At 50.6% G+C, this 19,846-nt stretch overlaps 1 protein-coding gene across 2 annotated transcripts in view; it reads right to left on the bottom strand.

The window, feature by feature from the left end:
* Positions 1–19,846, bottom strand: part of CDH4 (cadherin 4) — a 473,737-nt gene that overhangs the window by 115,545 nt on the left and 338,346 nt on the right. The window contains exons 3-4 of one of the 2 annotated variants that reach the window (XM_061125800.1): positions 11,448–11,674; positions 10,856–10,861 (exon numbers count right to left, since the gene is read on the bottom strand). In XM_061125800.1, coding sequence (XP_060981783.1) covers positions 10,856–10,861; positions 11,448–11,674 — 233 coding nt within the window. The remainder of the gene's footprint in view (positions 1–10,855; positions 10,862–11,447; positions 11,675–19,846) is intronic. The other variant, XM_061125799.1, reaches the window with a different exon arrangement.

A 19,846-nucleotide genomic window follows, 5' to 3' on the forward strand; every position in this document is an offset into this window, starting at 1 on the left:
CTTCCAGGGGTTAGACTCACTTCTGCTTTCGCGCTTGTGGAGTTAACAGCTGCGGATTTCTGGGGAGCACTGTGCACCCACTGAGGTCTAACACTGACACCCATCACCGGGCAGGGCCACCCACTGTGGTCACCATGGATTTCCTTCCTGGCAGTCTGTGTGGGCCTGTGACATGGACACTTGGTTCTTGAGTCCCCCAGGCAGTCAAGCCCGTGCCTGAAGCAGGCCCGCATGGGCGGCACCACCTAAACCTGCAGGAGCGCCGAGCTCGCCATCACTCATTCACATGGCTGCCATCCTCCAAAGGAGAACAGGCGCATGGACAGCAGTCTGCTCGCTCGCTGGCCATACCGTCATGTATGGGCCATAGTGGGAGTCACTGTTTCTGTGACGTGGAGGCCACCTTTTGGAAAAGCATAAAAGGATCATCTTGCTACTTTCTGAAGGTGCGTGCACACCCTGCTTCCCGGGCTCCACCTGATGACCTTCATGCACTTTCCCAAGGTGACACTGCGCGTGGCAAGCTCCATGGGCCCCCTTTGGTTAAAACTCCCAAGTGGGCACCGTAGGGGTTAAGGCACAGTGCTGGTCCTCTGGGACTCATGGAGGGCTGCTCGGGGGCCAGCCTTTCCTTAGGGACCGGGGTGGGGGGGGTCTCAGGAATTGCTTCTCAGCCAGGTCCTCTCTATTCTGTGTCCTGTCGCCGATCTGGGCGTCTGTGATACTGACGGCCTCCTTCCACTCACAGAGGCAGACCGTGGGGATGGGGCTTTAACACCTGTGGTCTTGGCACGACGTCCTCGCTGGGACTGGAGACCTGAATAGCCGCAGGAAGAGGACTGGAGGCTCCGAACTCTCATCCACCTTTAGGAGGTTGCACGGACGGTGTGTGTCTCCACCTCTGGGGTCGGGTCTCCACCTCAGCTGGAAGGCACTGGCGACATCCCCAGTGACTGACTGTCCTGGGCCCACCACAGACAGGGGTTTCCATGGCAGACACTCACGTCATGGCTCTGGAGGCCAGACGCCAAGACCAGGTGTGGGAAGGGCAGTACCCCGCAGGGCTGAGTGAGAGGCTCGCCCCAGGCCCCTATCCTGGAGCCTGGTGGTTGGTGGTGTCCTTGTTTTGCAGAAAGGTCACCTCCATCCTTGTCTTCATCTTCACACGGGTTCTGCCCGGGACTGTGCTGTTGTGCTGTGCTTAGCCATTCAGTCGCATCTGACTCTTCGCAACCCCATGGACTGTTTCCTGCCAGGCTCCTCTGTCCATGGGATTCTCCAGGCAGGAATACTGGAGTGGGTTGCCATTTCTTCCTCCAGAGGATCTTCCTGACCCAAGGATTGAACTTGTATCTCCTGCATTGGCAGGCAGATTCTTTACTGCTGCACCACAGGGGAAGCACCAAGGACTCTGTGTTCAAATTTCCTCTTTAATAAGTTCACCAGTCACGTAGGATTAGGGTCTCTCTGCCCCGAGGACCTTACCGGAACTAATTACGTCTGACAACCTGGTCCCATTCTGAGGAACTGTGGGCTAGGACTTCCACACAGGAACTCCGGGGGCACAGTTCAGCCCATCACCTGGGGAGGTGGAAATTCCAGGGAAAGATGGCCCTTTGGCATCTCGGCCCGGGCACAGAATAACGCGCCACCGAGTTTATTTTTCATAGATGCTGACACACTCTACAATCTAATATTAGTTTCATAAACAACAGTTTCCTTTTTTGCAAACTATACCCACAGGTCCCATTGACACTTTCAAGTGATGCACAGCCAGCCAGATGACGAGGGTGCGAGAACTTGATCTCAGTATCGACTGCAAGGCCGAACGTTGCTCCAATTCCTCGGGGGCAATGCAGCTCTCCCGTGGGAAATATGTGACCTCATTTGCATTTTCTAATTGAATTGCTATCAGCTTTCCTGCAAGACTGCACACAAAAACCTTCTTCCAGATTCCAGCCCTGCTGGTATTACCCACAAAAAGACCGCCTTTAAATGGTTGCTAAGAAGGGAGAGCAAAGGGAGAAGTTGCCAGGAGTTTATGGTTCACCTGACCGTAAAGCTCCTTTTGCCCGTGCCTTGAAAGTCGCTGAAATGACGGACGAGGGAGACTGTGCTTGATGGGACCTGACGTGAGAGAGTAGGGATTTATGGAACTGGGAAATTAGGGGGTCCCTTTGGGCTCTCCTCCGGGGATTTGCTTCAAGTCTCCTTTCATGAGAGTTTCTTGGGACTTTTAACCCTGCAAATGGCTCCTTTGAAGCAGGTCCTTTGACTTCCCTGGTGGATCAGACCAGGGCATCTACCTGCAATGCAGGAGACCCGGGTTTGATCCCTGAGTGGGGAAGATCCCCTGGAGAAGGACATGGCCAGTATTCTTGCCTGGAGAATTCAATGGACAGTGGAGCCTGGCAGGCTACAGTCCAAGGAGTCACAAAGAGTTGGACATGACTGAGTGATTAACACTTTCACTTTGTGTTTCTAGAACCTTCTACCAGCAGAACTCCCACTTGCGGTGTTCCCCTTGAGCTCCCCACCTTTCCAAACCCAGCTAGGAAGCCCTCTGCATGCACTGAAAAGATGCTTTGAAATTGTGAAGTATAAACGACCTGTGGGAAAGTGCTTGCAACTTCAGTAAACAAACACAGGAATGATAACAGAATGAACACCTGGCCCAGGTCCCCCCTCTCATCCCTCAAAGCCCCCCAGGCCCGCCTCCTCCTGCTTCCTCTGTGAGGTTGTACACACACTCCACGTTGTCCACGTCTGGACCACAGTCTGCATTTCCCAGCCCTCTATCCCTCGATGCATGTCTGTGGGATTTGCCTACCCTGTTCATTTTTGCTGCTACACAGAATTTCACTGAATGAATCCACCCCCAGGTTCTTAACCAACCTAATGCCGATGAGTCTTGGGGTTCTTTTCAGGTTTATCAAATTCTGGTGCAGAGCTCTTGGTATGAATGGGCCCATACTTCCTTTGGGCTTGTACCTATGACCAGCGGCATGATGAAAAATACACAGTTGGTCTCTGCTCTCCATTCCTGACACGGAACTCTTGAAACCCTTGCAACCTCTGCAGTGATGGATTGACAGGGGTACCTTACCCATGGCTCCTAAGTCCCTGGGAATTTTCCAGGTTATAGGTCATCTTTTGTTCTAATGAAGTGACTTTGGGTGGGCTCCTGGAGGGGGCTGGTCACCAGAAAGTCTGAGTCATGATTAGGAACTTGGAGCCGTCAGCCCCCTGCCCACTCCATCTTCTGGGGAGGGGAGAGGGGCTGAGTTGAGGGGTTGAGTTCATGGATCATGCCTGCGGGATGAAGCTTCCATAAATTCCCTGAACACTGGGGTGTGGAGAGCTTCTGAGTTGGTGAACACATCCATGTGGTGGGAGGGTGGTACACCCGTCACCACGGGGATAGAAACCCTTGCATTTGAGACCCGTCCGGACCTCCCCCTATGTAGTGCTTGACCTGGACATTCCTTCATGATAAACCAGGAAGAGTAAGTGTGTGCTGTCCCCAATTCTGTGAACCTTCGTAGCAAATGATTGACCAGAGGTGTGGGTGGTGAGAACTGAGTTGGATAGGAGCGAGTAACCAGGAGGAGACTCACCACCTGTGACCCACATGTGAAGGGAAGTGGGCTTGTGGACCGAGCCCTGAACCTCACGGTCTGTGCTGACTCCAGGCTGTGAGGGTCAGAATTGAGTTAAATTAGAGAACACCCAGTTTGTGTCCATGCAAAGTCAGAGGATTGGCTGGGGTGGAAAACCTACAGCTTTGGTGTCAGAGGTGTGAGAAGAGGAACAGTTTCCCTCTCAACTCGGCAAAGGTATATTCAAATTTAAATGGAAAAAGCTGATTGTTATTGGAGAGGCTGTACCATAATGCATCCCCACCAAGCACATGGGAGTGCCATTTCTCCACATTCTCATTGATGTGAGAACCGGTGTTGCCAGTCTTTCGAAGGCTAGTCATTCTGGTAGGTTTTTGGCTTTTATCTGCATTGCCTGCTGAGGTTGACATGTCCTCACATGGATCTACCACCAGGCTCTCCTCTATCATGGGCAGCTTGTTGTTTTTAATTTTTCTCCTATCAGGTTATCTATCTTTACATAGTGATTTGAGGCTCTCTCTCTATTCAGGTGGAGAAGGTAATGGCAACCCACTCCAGTATTCTTGCCTGGAAAACCCTATGAACAGAGGAGCTTGGTGGGCTACAGTCCACAGGGTCACAAAGAGTCGGACACTACTGAGTTTGCACACTCATCTATATTCAGGACGTGCCTCTTTGTCAGTCATTAAGTGTCATAAATATCCTCTCTCATCTCCGGTTTAACTTCTCACTTAAAAAATTATTTATTTTTAATTGAAGGATAATTGCTTTACAGTCTTTCCGCTTTCTTAAGTAGTGATAAGTAGATTCTCATTTTTCATGAAGTCAAATCATCAACCTTTGCTGTATTCTCTGTGCTTCATCACGTGTAAGAAAGCTTTCCCCACACATCACTCCCAATTCTCTTCTATTTGTCTATTTTGTCTTGCAAACTCAGAGTTACAATCTACCTGGAACTGCTCTGGGGTGTAGCATGGGGTAGGGGTCACTTGGGACTTCCCTGGTGGCTCAGATGGTAAAGAATCCACCTGTAATGAGGGAGACCTGGGTTAAGAAGACTCCCCTGGAGGAGGGCACAGCAACCCACTCCAGTATTCTTGCCTGGGGAATCCTCAGGGACAGAGGAGCCTGGCAGGCTGCAGTCCATGGGGTTGCATAGCCTCGGACATAACTGAGTGACTAAGCAAACACAGGGGTCACTTGACTTTTCCCCTTTAGGGTACCCCATTGGCCCAGCATCACTTATGGAAAAGACAGTCCTCCTCCACTATTCTAAGTAGGCTTGGCAATTTTTTTTGTTAACGGGTCACACAGTTAAATATTTCAGACATTGCAGGCCAAGAAGCAAAGTCGAGGATATTAATTTAAGTGCTTATACAACCATTTGAAATTACAGAAACCATTCTTAGCTTGCAGACATCAGCAGGCAGGTGGCAGATCAGATGTGACCTGCAAGCTGCAGTTTACTGGCCTCTGCCATCCAGTGCCAATCATAAAAGAGCCAGCGTTGGCACTGTGCATATTTGACAAGGTAAATCAAGTCATTTGTGTGAAGTGGGTGAATTTTGTTGTATAAAAGTTAAACATCCATGAAGATGAAAGTGAAAGTGAGTCGCTCAGTTGTGTCCCACTCTTTGGGACTCCATGAACTATACAGTCTATGGAATTCTCCAGGCCAGAATACTGAAGTGGCCTTTCCCTTCTCCAGGGGACCTTCCCAACCCAGGGATCAAACCCAGGTCTCCTGCACTGGAGACGGATTCTTTACCAGCTGAGCCACAAGGGAAGCCCAAGAATACTGGAGCGGGTAGCCTATCCCTTCTCCAGCAGAACTTCCCAACCCAGGAACTGAACTGGAGTCCTGCATTGAAGACGGATTCTTTACCAACTGAGCTATCAGGGAAGCCTTCTATGAAGATAAGACTTTCCAAAATGTTAAATATTTTTTCTGGGCCACTTTGTTCCATTTGTTTGATCTCAAACAGCACCATCTAATGACTGTAGCTCAGTGGCTCTCAGATGGGGCTCCTGGGGAACATCTGGCGATGACATGAGACAGCTTTGTTGCAAACAGGGGTGGCGGGGTGCTGCTAGCATCTGGAGGGGGGCAAGGGATGCTGGCAAACATCCCACAGTGCACAGGGCTGCCCCACATCAGAGATGATCTGGCCCCAAATGCCAGCAGGGGTGAGGTTGAGAAACTGGTGTGGTTTATTCAGTCTTGATGTCTGAAACACCTGGTCTTCCCATTTTTGTGTCATTCTAGGTTATTCCTGCATGTGTGCTCAGTCATTCAATTGTATCCAACTCCTTGAGACCCCACGGACTGTAGCCTACCAGGCTTCTCTGTCCATGGGATTCTCTAGGCAAGAATACTGGAGTGGGTTGCCAAGCCCTCCTCCAGGGAATCTTCCCAAACCAGGGATCAAACCTATGTCTCGGGTGTCTCCTGCATTGCAGGCAGATTCTTTAACACTGAGCCACCAGGGAAGCCCTTTGTATTTCTGTTTAAAAATTTAAAGTCAGATCTTAGCCTTTCTATAGAAAAGCAAAGAAAAAACATGTTGGATTTTTGCCAGGATTGTGTTAAATCTATAGAAACCTTTGGGTAGAATTGACATCATCATAACATTAAGCCTCTTATGAACAGGGTGTATCCCTCTATTTTCAAAGATCTTTAAGTGTTCTCAGTAATACATAGGGAATTCCCTGGTGGTCCAGTGGTTAGGACTTCATGCTCTCACTGCCAAGGAGCTGGGTTCAATCCCTGGTGTGAGAACTAAAACCCCACAAGCTGCAGAGTGAAGCCAAAGAGGAAAAAAAATTGCTCTCAGTAATATGTAAGGGTCTTGTATAATTAATGTTAGCTAATTCGGTATCTGGTTCAGATTTTATTTTCTAACTATTCCTGGTCTGTTGTTCCGTTGCTCAGTCGTGTCCAACTCTTTCGACCCCATGTACTGCAGCATGCCAGGCTTCCCTGTCCTTCACTATCTGCTGCAGTCTGTAGAGATGCTATTGCTTTTACATCTAGCATCCTTGCTAACATCATTCATTAATTCGAATAAATTAGCCACAGATTATTTTGGATTTTCTACATTCACAATTATATAAGCTACACAAAATGCTAGTTCTATTTATTCCGATTTCTTTTTCTTGCCTAAACTTACTGGCATGAAGCTCTGATGTGTGATGTAAGAGTGTCCTTGTCCTATTTTTGAAGTCATGGAAGGCTTTGAGTATTCCAACTGTAGTTCAGATATTTGCTATAGATACTCTTTGTGAGATTAAGAATGGTTTCTTTTCTTCATTTGCTGAACAGTTTTATCTTGAATGAAGTTAAATTTAACAACCACTCTTCAGAAGATCATGTGATGTTTATTATATTTTGCATTACATGGATTAATGTTTAAGTGTTAAACCAAATCTTGATTTCTTGAAACAGACAAATGTGGCCATTGTTTATCCTATGTAAACATGGGTGGATTCATGTGTGTTAAAATTTTGCTTAGGATTTTTTCCCATCTATTCTGAGTGGACAGACATGTAATGATCCTCTCTGTCATTGTTCTTTCAAGGTCCTTGCTGGCTTTGGAAAAAGTTCCTGTTGGTTTTAACATGGTCCCCATTTGGTTGGGGAAGCCATCCCTCTTGTAGGATGCATTTTAACTCCTTATAGCTTGGGTAAAACTTACCAGTGGAGCCATCATGGTGAGAGTAATTTTTTTGTGTGATAAAAATCTGAGCTAAAACTTTATTCACAATAATAAAACAGTTCAGGTGTTCCTTTCATGTTAATTTTGGTAAATTTTATATTCTAGAATGTTACCTATTCCATCTTTGTTTTCAAATATATTGGTATAAATTGTACATAATGTCCTCAAGTGACCTTTCTAATGTCTGTGTGATTGGTCATGAAGTTCTCCTGTCATTCTAGATAGGAATTATTTTCAGGTTTTTTCTTGGTCTACAGTTTAGTAGCCAACTTCTGTCTTTGTTGATTCTATTATTTTCTATTTCATTATATTCTCCAATTTGTTTTATTATTTCCTTCTTTCTGCTCTGTATTTCATTTCCCATTTTTATAATTTCTTGAAATAAGTGTTAAATTGCTGATTTTCTGCATTCTTTATCTTCTAATATATGTATTTAAGGCTAAACATTTCCATCTGGCATGACTTCAGTGATTAATACATCCCAACTAGTTTTATTACTCAGTTCAAAATATTCTCCCATTTTCATATGATTTAATTTCTACCCAAGGGTTAATAAGAAGGCATTTACTTAATTTCCAAATCTATGGGGGCTTTTCAGTAATTTTCTTTCTTATTGATTTCTAGTTTAATTGCTCTGTGGTAAGAAGAACAGAAACTACATTTTGATTCTAAACTTTTGAAGCGTTTTGAAGTTTGCTTGAAGTTTGGCTAATGTTTGTAAATATTCTGAGTATACTTGTAAATAATCTGTATTTAGAAGCAGTTGGTTTCTGTGCTTTATGTACATTTCACCAAGGTCAGACTTCTTAATTCTGTGCTCCTAATCTTCTATTTCCTTACTGATATGTCTGCATGTTCTATTGTTTACTCACAGATGTTAGCTAAAATTTACCATTAATTTCATACTTGTTTATTTGCCTGGTATTTCCCTGCCCCCATGCTTTTATTTCAAGCTTTTCTGTATCTTACACTTTTTAGATGTATCTTTTGTAAGCTGCATCATGGCGGTTTAGTCGCTAAGTCGTGTCCTACTCTTGTGACTCCATAGACTGTCGACCCCTTGGACTGTGGCCTGCCAGGCACCCCTCTGTCCATGGAATTCTCTGGGCAAGAATACTGGAGTGGGTTCCCATTTCCTTCTCCAGAGGATCTGCCTGACCCAGGAATCGAACCAAGGTCTCCTGCATTGCAGGCAAACTCTTTACTGACTGAGCTATAAGGGAAGCCCTGTAAGCTGCATGTGGATAGATTTTGAAAAATATATTGTCAGTTTGTTTTTTTCCAAGTACAAGAGTTAATCTTTTTTTTTTTTTTTTGAGTTAATCTATTTTTAATGATTACAATTAATAATATAATTGTAAATCTACCCCATGGGTCTTTGATTATCATCTGCTTTTCCTCTTAATTTTTAGTTATCTTATTTTGTTCTTCCAGTCATTTTCAGTTGAGTGCTAGAAATTGTATACAAAAGAAGACAGATATAATTTGAGGTCTGGCATGATACCTTCCACCAGAGAAGACTGACATTTGCTTCTGGCGGGTGACTAAAGACACCAGCCATCTGGATCACCTTAATCCGTTTACACAGAGTGACATTCAAAGGTTGGCACCGTCTTTGTAAGGGTGCCTCAGCCAGTGTTCCACACTGACCTTTCTCCCTGTCCTCCCAGGCACCACCCTGGTGAGGACCCAGCAAAGAACTCAGAGGGCTGGGACCATGCCAATGACAGCAATAAGATCTACTATTTTTCATCTCTTTGGGGACAATGCTCTCATAGAGTCTGCACTCTGCCTGACCTGACATCATCCCACATAATCCTCTTAACAACCCTAGGGTGGGATGTAGGCAGCGTTGCTGTCCCATTTTCCAGAGCAATATGCCTCAGAGAGGTTGTATGCTTGTCCCAGAACATCAGCCGATAAGCTGGAAGAGCTTGATCCAAACAGACAATCCAGGGCAGCCAGGCTCTGTTATGATGCTGGGCTTAGAACATCCCTTATTTACTCCTTTCCGGAACATCAGTTCTCCCATGCATCAAGAGGCTGAAGTCAGACAGCTCAGCTTCCCCACCTGTGAAGTGGGGCAGCGACAGGGCCCACTTCTGGAGATGTTGTGAGGATTGATGTGGACACACTTAGGGGAGGGTCCTAGAAAGTCAGAGCAGGGCTCTTTGGGTTGGAAGATCGGAAGCACGGAGCCCTTAACAGCGAAGGCAATAGGAAATGAACAGGGAAGGACCGCGTCAGGTGGGTGGCAGGGACTGTGCCCACTGCCTACATGGTCACGTGTCACGTGCTCAGGGTGCGACCCCATAGTCACCCCATGGATGCTCTCAACCTGGGACGTGGAATCTGCAGATCAGGTGCTTCTCGGCCCCGCCTGCCATGGAGTTGGAGGTGCATGCATCCTGGGGATTGTCTAATTGCAGTCACCTTCTTGGAAGATCAGGAGATTAACTGCCTCAGAAATCACTTCATTAACATGCTTGACAAAAGGTGTCATTATGTTTTTAATTAGTGCCTTTTATCTGAGGCCATCCATGGGCTTTAGAGAGCCCTGCTCCTTGCCCACAAGGCACCCTCTCCGCATTGCAATTGCAATCAAGATGTAAGCCTTCCACTGCTGCCCTTGGCTCGGCCCTGGCAGGGAGGGGCCCCCATGAGGGCCATGTTGCCCACCATGGCATGGCTGGTCATGATCATTCAGGAAGGGATGGAAAACCACATCCATCTCAGGATTTTCAACATCCTCAAGGTGAGACTACTGGTCTGAGGGGCACCCCTCTTAGAAGTGTGTTTCAATACCTAGTTCAGGACACCCCTAAGGGCACTCAAGATGTCCTTGGCTAAGGTGTCAGCCTACCTCCCAGGATAAGGCTAGCCACCGAGTCACCGATTTTGTAACCTAAATCACCTCCTTGTGGTTTAACAATATGGCTTAAAAATAAGACAAAAATGAAACACAGCCCCAGTTTTCCAAAGTGAGTTCCTCAGAACACCTGCCTTGAAAGATTTCCTGTAAAGAAGGCTCCTTGGTCAAATAGGTTTGGGGAAACTTGCAGACTGTGTCCCACTGGGGTTTGCTGAGCACTTTATTCTGTGAGTTTCTGGACAAATCTATAGAAAGGCATCTGGTCCATCTGGTCTAACCCTCCACTTCCTGTGGGCCTGTCCCGAGGGAATACTGATGGATGTTGTCCCTGACGGCCTGTCTTGCTTTAACTGGTGTGCTTCTTTTCTAGTGAACCACATGCATATCATAACACCAACGGCCACAAGGTCTCCCAAGGGTTCTCCCTCCCTACGGGTCCACCTTCATGTAGATGGACATGCAGTGGGACTCATCATGCGGGTCCTCTGGGCCGCAATTTCTCTGCTGACCTAGCAGCTCCCAGCCTGAGGCCAACACAGCTACAGAAACATGGGCCAAGGTGAGCAGAGCTGGTCCCCTCAGGCTTGGGAAACCTAATGTGGGCATTTCTGGGGGCTGAGGGGTCTGGGCCTGGAGTCCTGGGGCACACGGGGCTGAGAGATCTTTCAGGATGGGGGGACGGTTGGGGGAAGGTGAATTCACCCCTCCCATCCTATCAACATAGCCACGTAGCTAAGTTAGAGGGGAAGTCTGGGGACCCGGGCACATGGGCTGGTGTGTGTTTATGTGAAGTGTGCCCTCCCTCCGCTCCCTCCTCCCTTTCCTCCCCCTCCCTGACCCCCTCTGCTCCCCCTCCCCTCTCTCTGAATCAGTCTCACACCAGCTACCCTGCCTGCCTTGCACGGCCAGCCATGTGGCCTCTGTCTTCTTTCTCGGTCCTCTAGGCCTCAGGAGCCCCCGGGCTGGGGGGTTACAAGCTTAGACAGGAGAGGTGCCCAGTGAGAAACGAAGCCATGAGGCCCTTGTTCACAAAGGAACTGACCATCAGGGTGGTGATGACTGTGTATCAAACTGATGGGGCCTGTGGGCAGCCCTGCCTGGGAAGGTGGGAGGTCAGGGGTCACCCCCAAGGCCGGTGCCACCCACTCAGGTGTCTGCCTTTGCCAACCAGGCTCCGCTCAGCCACCTGAGGAGGAAGGACATGCGCCCAGCCCCTCCCTGCATGCAGTCATGCCTTACCTTGTGTCCAGAGTGCGTGGACGAGGTCTGGGCCACCAGCAGCCGCACTGCGGCATCCCAGCGCTCAGCCTTCTGGTGGTCCCACGCAGTCACGGTGAAGGCCACCTGCTCAGAGGGGATGCGCAGCTCCCGGGTGGCGAAGACCGTCCCGTCGGCCCCGACCTTGAAGTCCATGCTGTTGGTCTCATAGTGCGTCCCCTTGGTCCCCAGGCAGCTGCTGAACTTGACTGCAAGAGAAAGGGGATAAGGTCAGGGTGGGTGGGGAAAGCCTGGCGGGCAGGCGCCTGCTCAGAGCTTACGTTCAGCTGTGGACCTGGGTCTCTAATGTGGTTGAGAAAGCGGTTATTTAACTGATCGCTTGACCTTCAGGTACTGAGTTTTATCTCTGTGTTTGTGTGTTTAGTTGTGTCTGACTCCGCGACCCCATGGACTGTGTGTAGCCCTCCAGGCTCCTCTGTCCAGGGGGTTCTCTGAGCAAGAATACTGGACTGGGATGCCATTTCCTCTTCAGGGATCCTCCCAACCCAGGGATCGAACCTGCCTCTCTTGCATTGTAGGTGGATTCTTTATCACTGAGCCTCCAGGGAAGTCCAGGGGTTTTTATCTCTACCTCTTGAGAACCAGCTGAGGCCTTAGAAAAAGGAACAACAACAAAACACAAGGAACTTGCTTCATTCTCTCTGAAGCATAGCTGTTCTCATCTCTGCAAACATATCCCCCTCTCCCCCACTTAACTACCACCTCTGGGCTCAACTGGAGTCTGAGTTGAGGGAAGAGGATTCAGTGGATTCTCTAGTGACCTTGGGTAGCTGGAACTTTCTTATGACCTGGAAGCAGGCGTGTAAGGTAGACGGTCTACTGATACCAAACATCCATTAGGCACCTCCCGTGACTCCATCGCCGGACCACTTGTGCCCCCCCCCGCCCCCTCCTTGCAGGAGAAGACGTAGCGGAAGCTGCCTGTTGACTGGGACCACATCATGACCTTTTTATCCATGTACCTCTGTAGCTGCCACCTGAAGCCATGGTAAATTACGAGGCACCCTCAGCCAGTGTCACATTCTGCTGATGAAAGGAACGGATAAAGTTACCTAGCATTTATAAAAATGTGGGTATCTCAGCAATTATGGTGGGAGGATTGGTTTTTTAAGCAATTTCACTGTCACAGCTTACATGATTTAATTACTATTTATTCTAGAAACTAAAAAAAGCTCCTCACTGTTAGTTCTGATAAAATGTTTCCCCCGGGTTCACCTTTTATTGTTGGCTGCCTTGAAATAATAAATAACATGAACGTTCCCTCATTTCAAATACTTCACTCCAGACATCTCCCCAGTCACCGACACCTCCCACTTGTGGGTTTAATACAAAAATGCTCTTCAGTGTGGTGGAGCCAGGCATCTCCATGTGTGCACAGACTCCAGGGTTCACAGACAAGGTCCTAGGGTGGAAGAGGGCAACCAAGGTGACGAGTGGGTTGAGGCTCCAGGGAAACGCCCCCCAGGTGAGGGAATAGTCACATTGTTTCCCAAGTGACAGGAGAACACTAGACTGCTTTCACTGTACCATCACCCAACGGTATACAAATTAAAGTCAGCAACAAACTGAGTGGATCAATCATTTCTGACGCCCAATTGTCTTTGACAAAGATAAAAATGACAATGCTGTGATTGCCGGAGATTAGCACAAAGTACAGAAATAAGCCCTTTGTTCTCTGAAAGCAAATTTCTAATATCACTAATGGGACTGGACAGCAGCGGGGAGTTTGCATTTCTTCAGGATTAAGTGACGGTGTTGTATTTTTTTAAATTAGTGCAGAGCTTTGGCGGCATTTGAGGGAAGTGTGGACGCAGATGTCAGAGAAAAAAATCACCTGTGTAGGCGCTGCCACAATAGGAAGGTTGGGGCACCGTCCATAGGAGCAGGGACCTTGCAGGGGTTGGACGTCCTCCATGCATGGGAGACCCTCAGGACATTGAAGATGGCACTATCAGATGCGGTCTACAATGATAAAGCCAGCCTCTCCACGCAGGTGCCTTTAAGACCATTTTTACCGTCGGGATCTGACTAGGACCCTCCTGAGGAGGCACAGGGGCTTTGGGACAACACACAGCTGGCCTCCGGCTTGGGTCACCGCAGGCTGGCTGATGGGCTCCACACAATGGCTCATTTCACCACCTTGTCTGAGACTTGGAGCCCATGTCAGTGAGGAAGCGGGAGCTGGAACATGTCTGTGGGAAGTTGGGGGCCGTCCTGAGTGCATGCAGGGTCGGGGAGCTGGCTTTTCAGAAGGAGGAGAGTTCAGGACAGTGCCTTCCTGGGCACTGCTGGGTGACCGTCTCTCTGTCAAAGGGAAAGATCAGGAAAGCTTGTTCTTCGTGACACCAGGGGCGTTCATGGCACTTTAGCTCTGAATAAGTGAGCTCCCACCTGAAACCCTAAGAAATGTGGGTTTAGATTTCTCAACATGCAAACACTGCTCAGAAGGTTACAAACATTATATCTTGACATAAAAACGGGAAGTGAGCTCTTGGCGAGTGGGGGAGGGGGCAGACTCCCCTGAGACACATCTGGGGTCTTGGGCAGGAGCTGCTGCTTCACCCAGGAGCCCATTTGTATTTTCCTGGAGAGTTGTTCAAGGCGGTTGCCTCTTTATCGGCGGCTGGGACGCTCAGAGTTGGCGCTGTAGCCAGGGCCTAGCCGAGCGGGGGCATTTACTACCCTCAGTGTATCCTGCCCAATTTTCTCTCTTTGCTTCCTCTTCAATCCACTTCCCTCTTCTTGTTCTTTTTCGTTTTGGGATCTACCTCCTGTCTGCAGGTAAAGTCCTTCCCTTTTAGGGGTCAGAAGCTGCCGGGCCGTTGCACGCCCATGGACTCCTCTCGGGCCAGGCCGGGTGCTGTGAACCCAGCACAAATGTCCGAGAATGTCCTCCAGCCTCGTGGCAAGAAAACACCTGTGCAGAGTCGCAGGCACCAGGGTCATAACCTCCTCCAGGCTCCACTGGAGAAACCTGCCTGGAGAGGTGACAGCGCCTCCTTCCATCCGTGGCTGGGATGTGGACCCCCTGGGTGCTCGCTCCCCGCAACCCAGATCGGCCACACATCTCTGAGGCCTGCTAATTGCTTCCGTTAATTTTAAACAAACTTGACAAGAGGCAGAAGGATTCTTGAGAGAAATTAGGTCCAGTTGATGAAACATGCACAGTCACAGCCCCCACTGCCCCTGTCCTCTTGGAGGTGTGGTGGGCTGTGGGAGGCCTGGTGGTCCTGGGGGGAGGACTCGGCCACCCGCCCGAGGACAGGGCCAGGGGTAGGGGGTGATGTGTGTGCCCCTGCTGGGATGCCAGGGTGTGGAGGGCCTGCGTGGGGTGTAGCTGACCTCTGCAGTCACGCCCACCCTGGCAAGCCTCCTGGGGATGCAGCTGGGACCCTGGGTCTGCAATCTGACCAGCAGCAGGTGCTCTGAGCACCAGCCTTTGGGAGCAGCAGCAAAGGGTGAACCAGGGCCGGTGCAGGCAGAGGCTGGATGAACCCAGCTCATCCTACATCCTGGCATGTCACCCATCCAAGGAGATGGGGAGCAAAGGCACTGGCCAAAGTCACACAAGGTTATTCACTGCACAAACATATTCATGGGCTTGTGGTTCCCGGCTCTGGAGATCTACCTAGGAACCCCTAGAGTGAAGGCTCCGGGTGGGTGGTGACTGGGAAATGGCAGTGTGGATGGTGGAATCTAACAGAGAGCAGGCCAGGCTGGGGGCCCCTGGGTGGGGAGCCCTGCAGGAGGTGTGGGGTCAGCCAGCCCTTGACATTCTGACCGTCTTGCATGACTGGAAGCCTAGGTCCCCTTTCCCAGCTGGCCTGGCCCCCGAGAGCCTGCCTCTCCCTTTAGACTGGATTCCATTTCCAAGCCCTGTTTATTTTGAGAACAGACAGCCGCCAGCATCCACTCTGCTCCTGAAATGTAACTTGATGCTGAGAAAGCCCAGCGTTTACAGCAGTAGCAGCACTGTCAATGGCTATTTGAGAAGCACATGCAAGAACCCAACACCCAGGAAACTGTCTAGTTGGACACTATGGGAAAGGCTGAACACCAGGAAATTCAAGAAGAGTAGGATTTCATCTTCCAGGGGCCTCCCCTCCCTGACCCTCACCAGGAAGCCTGGAAAATGAAGTGGAGGCTGATGGGCACCCTGGGCTGGTTGCCCTCGGGCTGGGACCAAGGGCGGGGATGTACCCGGCCAGCCATCTGTCACTGAGGCGTGTTTTCCTTCATGCTGTGTACATGTTAGTCTCTGTTTGTCATCCTTGTGGTGTCCCTGCCAACACGCCCACTGCGGGCCCACTGAGTTATTGCTGGAATCTCTGTGGCCTCCCCCGCCCCAGGGCAGTCTGCATTCTGCCCACCCCTGGAAGGGCCCTGGCCCTTGGAGAAGGCAGCTGCTCACACAGAGCTCCCATGGGAAGCGCCATCCATCCATCCGTTCGTGTGGATTTACAGATGCCACAGTCAGCAAGAAGCACATCCCTGCCAGATGGAGCTCAGGGTCGGGGGGGGTGGTCATCACACGGGGTGTGGCTCCCAGGGGTTGGGGGGTGGGGGGCTCTGTGTGAAGGAAGGAGCCTGGTTCTGAGAGAGCCTGACCCAGACACACAGCGGGGAGTGCTTTCCCAGGATGAGGACCTGGTGCCTCTGCCAAGCTCCAGGGATGAAAGGGTCCCCAGGAGGCCTGGGCTGGGGAAGGCTTCCAGGCATGCAGCATGAGCAAAGATGGGGGAAGGGTGGAATCTCAAGGACTGAGAGCCGGTGTGATGGGAGCTGGGCTGCCGGGTAAGTCAGGGTCAGAACAAGCACACAGGAAGGAGCTTAGCCGGCGAGGTGACCTGGCAGTAAAGAAACCCCCTGCCAATGCACGAGACCAAAGAGAAGCGGATTCGATCCCTGGGTCAGGAAGATCCCCTGGAGGAGGGCATAGCAACCCACTCCAGTACTCTTGCCTTGAGAATCCCATGATAGAGGAGCCTGGTGGGTTGTATACAGTCTGGGGGTCACAAAGAGTTGGACACGACTGAAGTGACTGAGCACACACGCAGCACGGGAAGGAAGAGCCCCCCACCCCCCAACTCTGGAGGTTTCTAGGAAGGTCCAGTGGCCTTTGAGGCTGAGTGGGTGTCCTGAGTGGAAGTGACACCCTCTCCTGGAGCCAACGTTGAGAGAGGGTCACAGCCTTTCCCAGCCATAGAAACACCCAGTGAACTGAGTTAGAGACCCACTGCTGTGACTTCAGAGGTACGTCCTCAGAAGCTAGCTACAGTGGATCATAGCATCCCCTGTACCCACTTCACACGTGTCTGCTTGCGGGAGAAGAACTCAAGAGCCAGGAAAAGATGGAGAAAAGGAAGAAAAAGAGTGAGGAATCCAGGAGAGGCTTCTGCAAGTAGGTGATTCACCACCCACCCAGCAAGGATGGATCACCGGGGAGTTGTGCAGGGAGGCCCTCCATGGTGGGGGTGGGGGGCAGAGAGGAGACTGGCAGTGCCTGAACAACCTCAGGACTCCCGGCGCCCTTGTCCTGGGGGCCCCCGAGGGAGTCTCTTGTGGGTCATCCATGGAGCATGGCTGTGTCCCTGTGGGGTCTCCCATTATCCCTCAGCGTGCTGCCTGCTGATTGGGGGTCCCCAAGAGACCGTCACCATTGCCATTGCCCATCCGGAGGGCTGGCACTGCAGCCATCGGACACAGATGCAGATGAGTGGTGGCTAGTGGCTGGGGAGTGTCTGCCAGTATGTATGAGGTCTCCTTTGGGGGATGAGAAGTGTTGGAACTAGGGAGAGGTGATGACTGCTCCACACTCAAATGTACTGAATGCCACTGGATTGTTGCTCACATTAATGGTGAAATTCATGGTGTATGAATTCACTGCGAAGCAGTTTCCAGGGCCTCCTGGCTGCTGCAAGGACTGGGAGAAGGGTCTCTCTGCTTCTTGCCCCTGGAGACCCCAGGCCCCCAGGCCCCGCATGCCCAGAGCTCTACAAAGCCTCCCTGTAAATAGCTGTGCCATGGGACCCCAGCTCCCCTCCTCAGGACTCCTCCCCTCCTGGCCCAAGCACAGGTCAGAGAGAGAGGAGGGTGGGGTGAGGGGATACTGACTTCATTGGAGAAGTTGGGGGAAGGGGATAGCGCACCTGAGCCCTGGAGGGAGGTGAAGGCTTCATGAAGGGGATGTCCAGGCTGTCCTCCTGGAAGCCGCCAGCGTGCATGAACGACGCGTCCACATTCTGGGTACCACGCTCCCCCCTCCCCCCGCCCCGCCAAGAATCTGAGATGCCCGAGATGGCTTCCCCTTGTCGCCAGGATCTCCAAGGGGTGTCTCAAACCTCTAGCATGTCAGGACTGGAACACGCCCCTGAAGCCATCTATCCCATCCCTCATTTTATCAACAAGCAAACTGCTCTTGCTGGGAGAAGATGACATTGTGGAATGCACTCATTCACTCCAGGAATTCCACAGATCCTCCCCGAGCCTGGTGCTACACGGGCCCCGAGTTGTTACATATGCCAGCATTTCCCAACCGGGCCCCAGGTACTTTTATAACGTAGCTAACCAACACCCCAAATGCAAGGCATTTGTAATGTTTCAGCTGGTGAACATCTCACAGGTCAAAACTGCACATTCCACAAGCTGGACTCAGCAGCGTGGGGCCCTGGCTCCGGTGAGTCCAAGCTGCTCTGTGTGTGCAGCCCCATAATTAGGCCCTGGGCTAAACAGCAGAGACCCGCTTCTTTTCTTTTTCTGGACGGTGCCAAGCCCTTTCTTAGGAGAATGTTCCCTCCCCCATGCCCATCTTGCTGCCTCACAGCAGACAGATGCAGCCATGCTTATCCACAGCATCTGCTGAGAATGCGCGGCACCCATGAAAGGGGGCACAGCAGCCCCCCCAACCAGGAGGGTTTCATTCAACTCCCTACCCTCACCATTTTTGATTGCTCGCTCCCTGACAGGAAGGGGGCGCTAATGTGCTGGGAACGGGCGACCCCTGATCTGCTTCTTTGTCGGCACCGGCATCAGCGTGCTGACATTTATGGGGGCAGCAGGCTGCATCTCCCGGAGTCTGCCATGCTGGAGACGTGAGTCGCGGTTATGAAACCTCTAGTTTTATTATTTTTCTTGTTAGTTGAGTTGAGAAAGATCAAATGAGCCAGGGGTGATCTTGTAACTGGGCCTGTGCTGAGGAATATATATGTTTGCCTCCCTCCTCTCTCCCTCCTTCCATCCATCACCGGCTGCACCTGCTTAAGTGGCTGCCAACCCTGAGGTGTCCTGTGTGTGCAGGTGTGTCCCCAGGGGCCACCTAAGCTGCGCCATGGTCTCCCTCCATGTGGTCCGAGGCTCAGCCTCCCAGGCCTGTTCCATCCCACCCTGCACCCGCTTCGCTTCCCTCCACTCTGTGTACAGGAATGCTTTCTCCTGCCCAGGGATCGTCCCCCTTCAGGGCTCCCTGTCCCCCCAAATATGGGGGACCATCCTTTGTGCCCCCAAGGCCACTGCCCTGCTCACGTGGCTCCAACCACATATGTCAAGTGTGCTGGGCCCCCAGGCACGAGGCCTGCCTTCCTCACTGTGAATCCCAGCACCTGCCATGGGGTTCCTCTAAAGGCTATCGGAATAAACGCACGAGTTCCATTCCCCTTAGCTTTAAAAATGGGAATCCAGGAATACACCAAGTCATGACAAGATGTGGAGGAAACATAAACTCATGTTACAGTGAAAGCAGCCGATCTGAACCGGCTGCAGACTGTGTCAGTCTAACGGCATGGCACTCTGGAAAAGGAAAGACTATGGAGACAGTAGCCATCAGGGGCTGGAATTTACTCATGGTCCAGTGGTAAGATTCTGCCTTCCGATGCAGAGAGCGTGGGTTCAGTCCCTGGCCAGGGAACTAGATCCCACACGCTACAGCTAAGAGTTCTCATGCCACAACTAATACCTGGCACAGCCAAACACATACATAAATAAAAACAAATATTTTTTAAAAAATCAGGGAGTGCCAGCGGTTGGAGGAAGAGAATGATGAAAAGGAAAAGAACACAGAGGATTTTCCAGGTGGAGGAAATACTCTGTGATACTGTAACGGTGGATACATGTCATCACACATTGGTCCAAACCCAAAGAATATACAACATCAGGAAGGAACCCTAAGGTTGGCTGTGGGTTTTGGGTGATGGGAGGTGTCAGTGCAGGTTCATCCACTGTAACCATGTCTGGCACTAGTTGTAATTAGTGAAAGTGAAAGTGTTGTTGCTCAGTCCTGTCTGACTCTTTGTGACCCCATGGACTGTAGCCTGCCAAGCTCTGTCCATGGAATTCCCCAGGCAACAATACTGGAGTGGGTTGCC

The sequence above is a fragment of the Dama dama genome, chromosome 23 (assembly GCF_033118175.1).
Source record: "Dama dama isolate Ldn47 chromosome 23, ASM3311817v1, whole genome shotgun sequence".
Classification (NCBI taxonomy): Eukaryota; Metazoa; Chordata; class Mammalia; order Artiodactyla; family Cervidae; genus Dama; species Dama dama.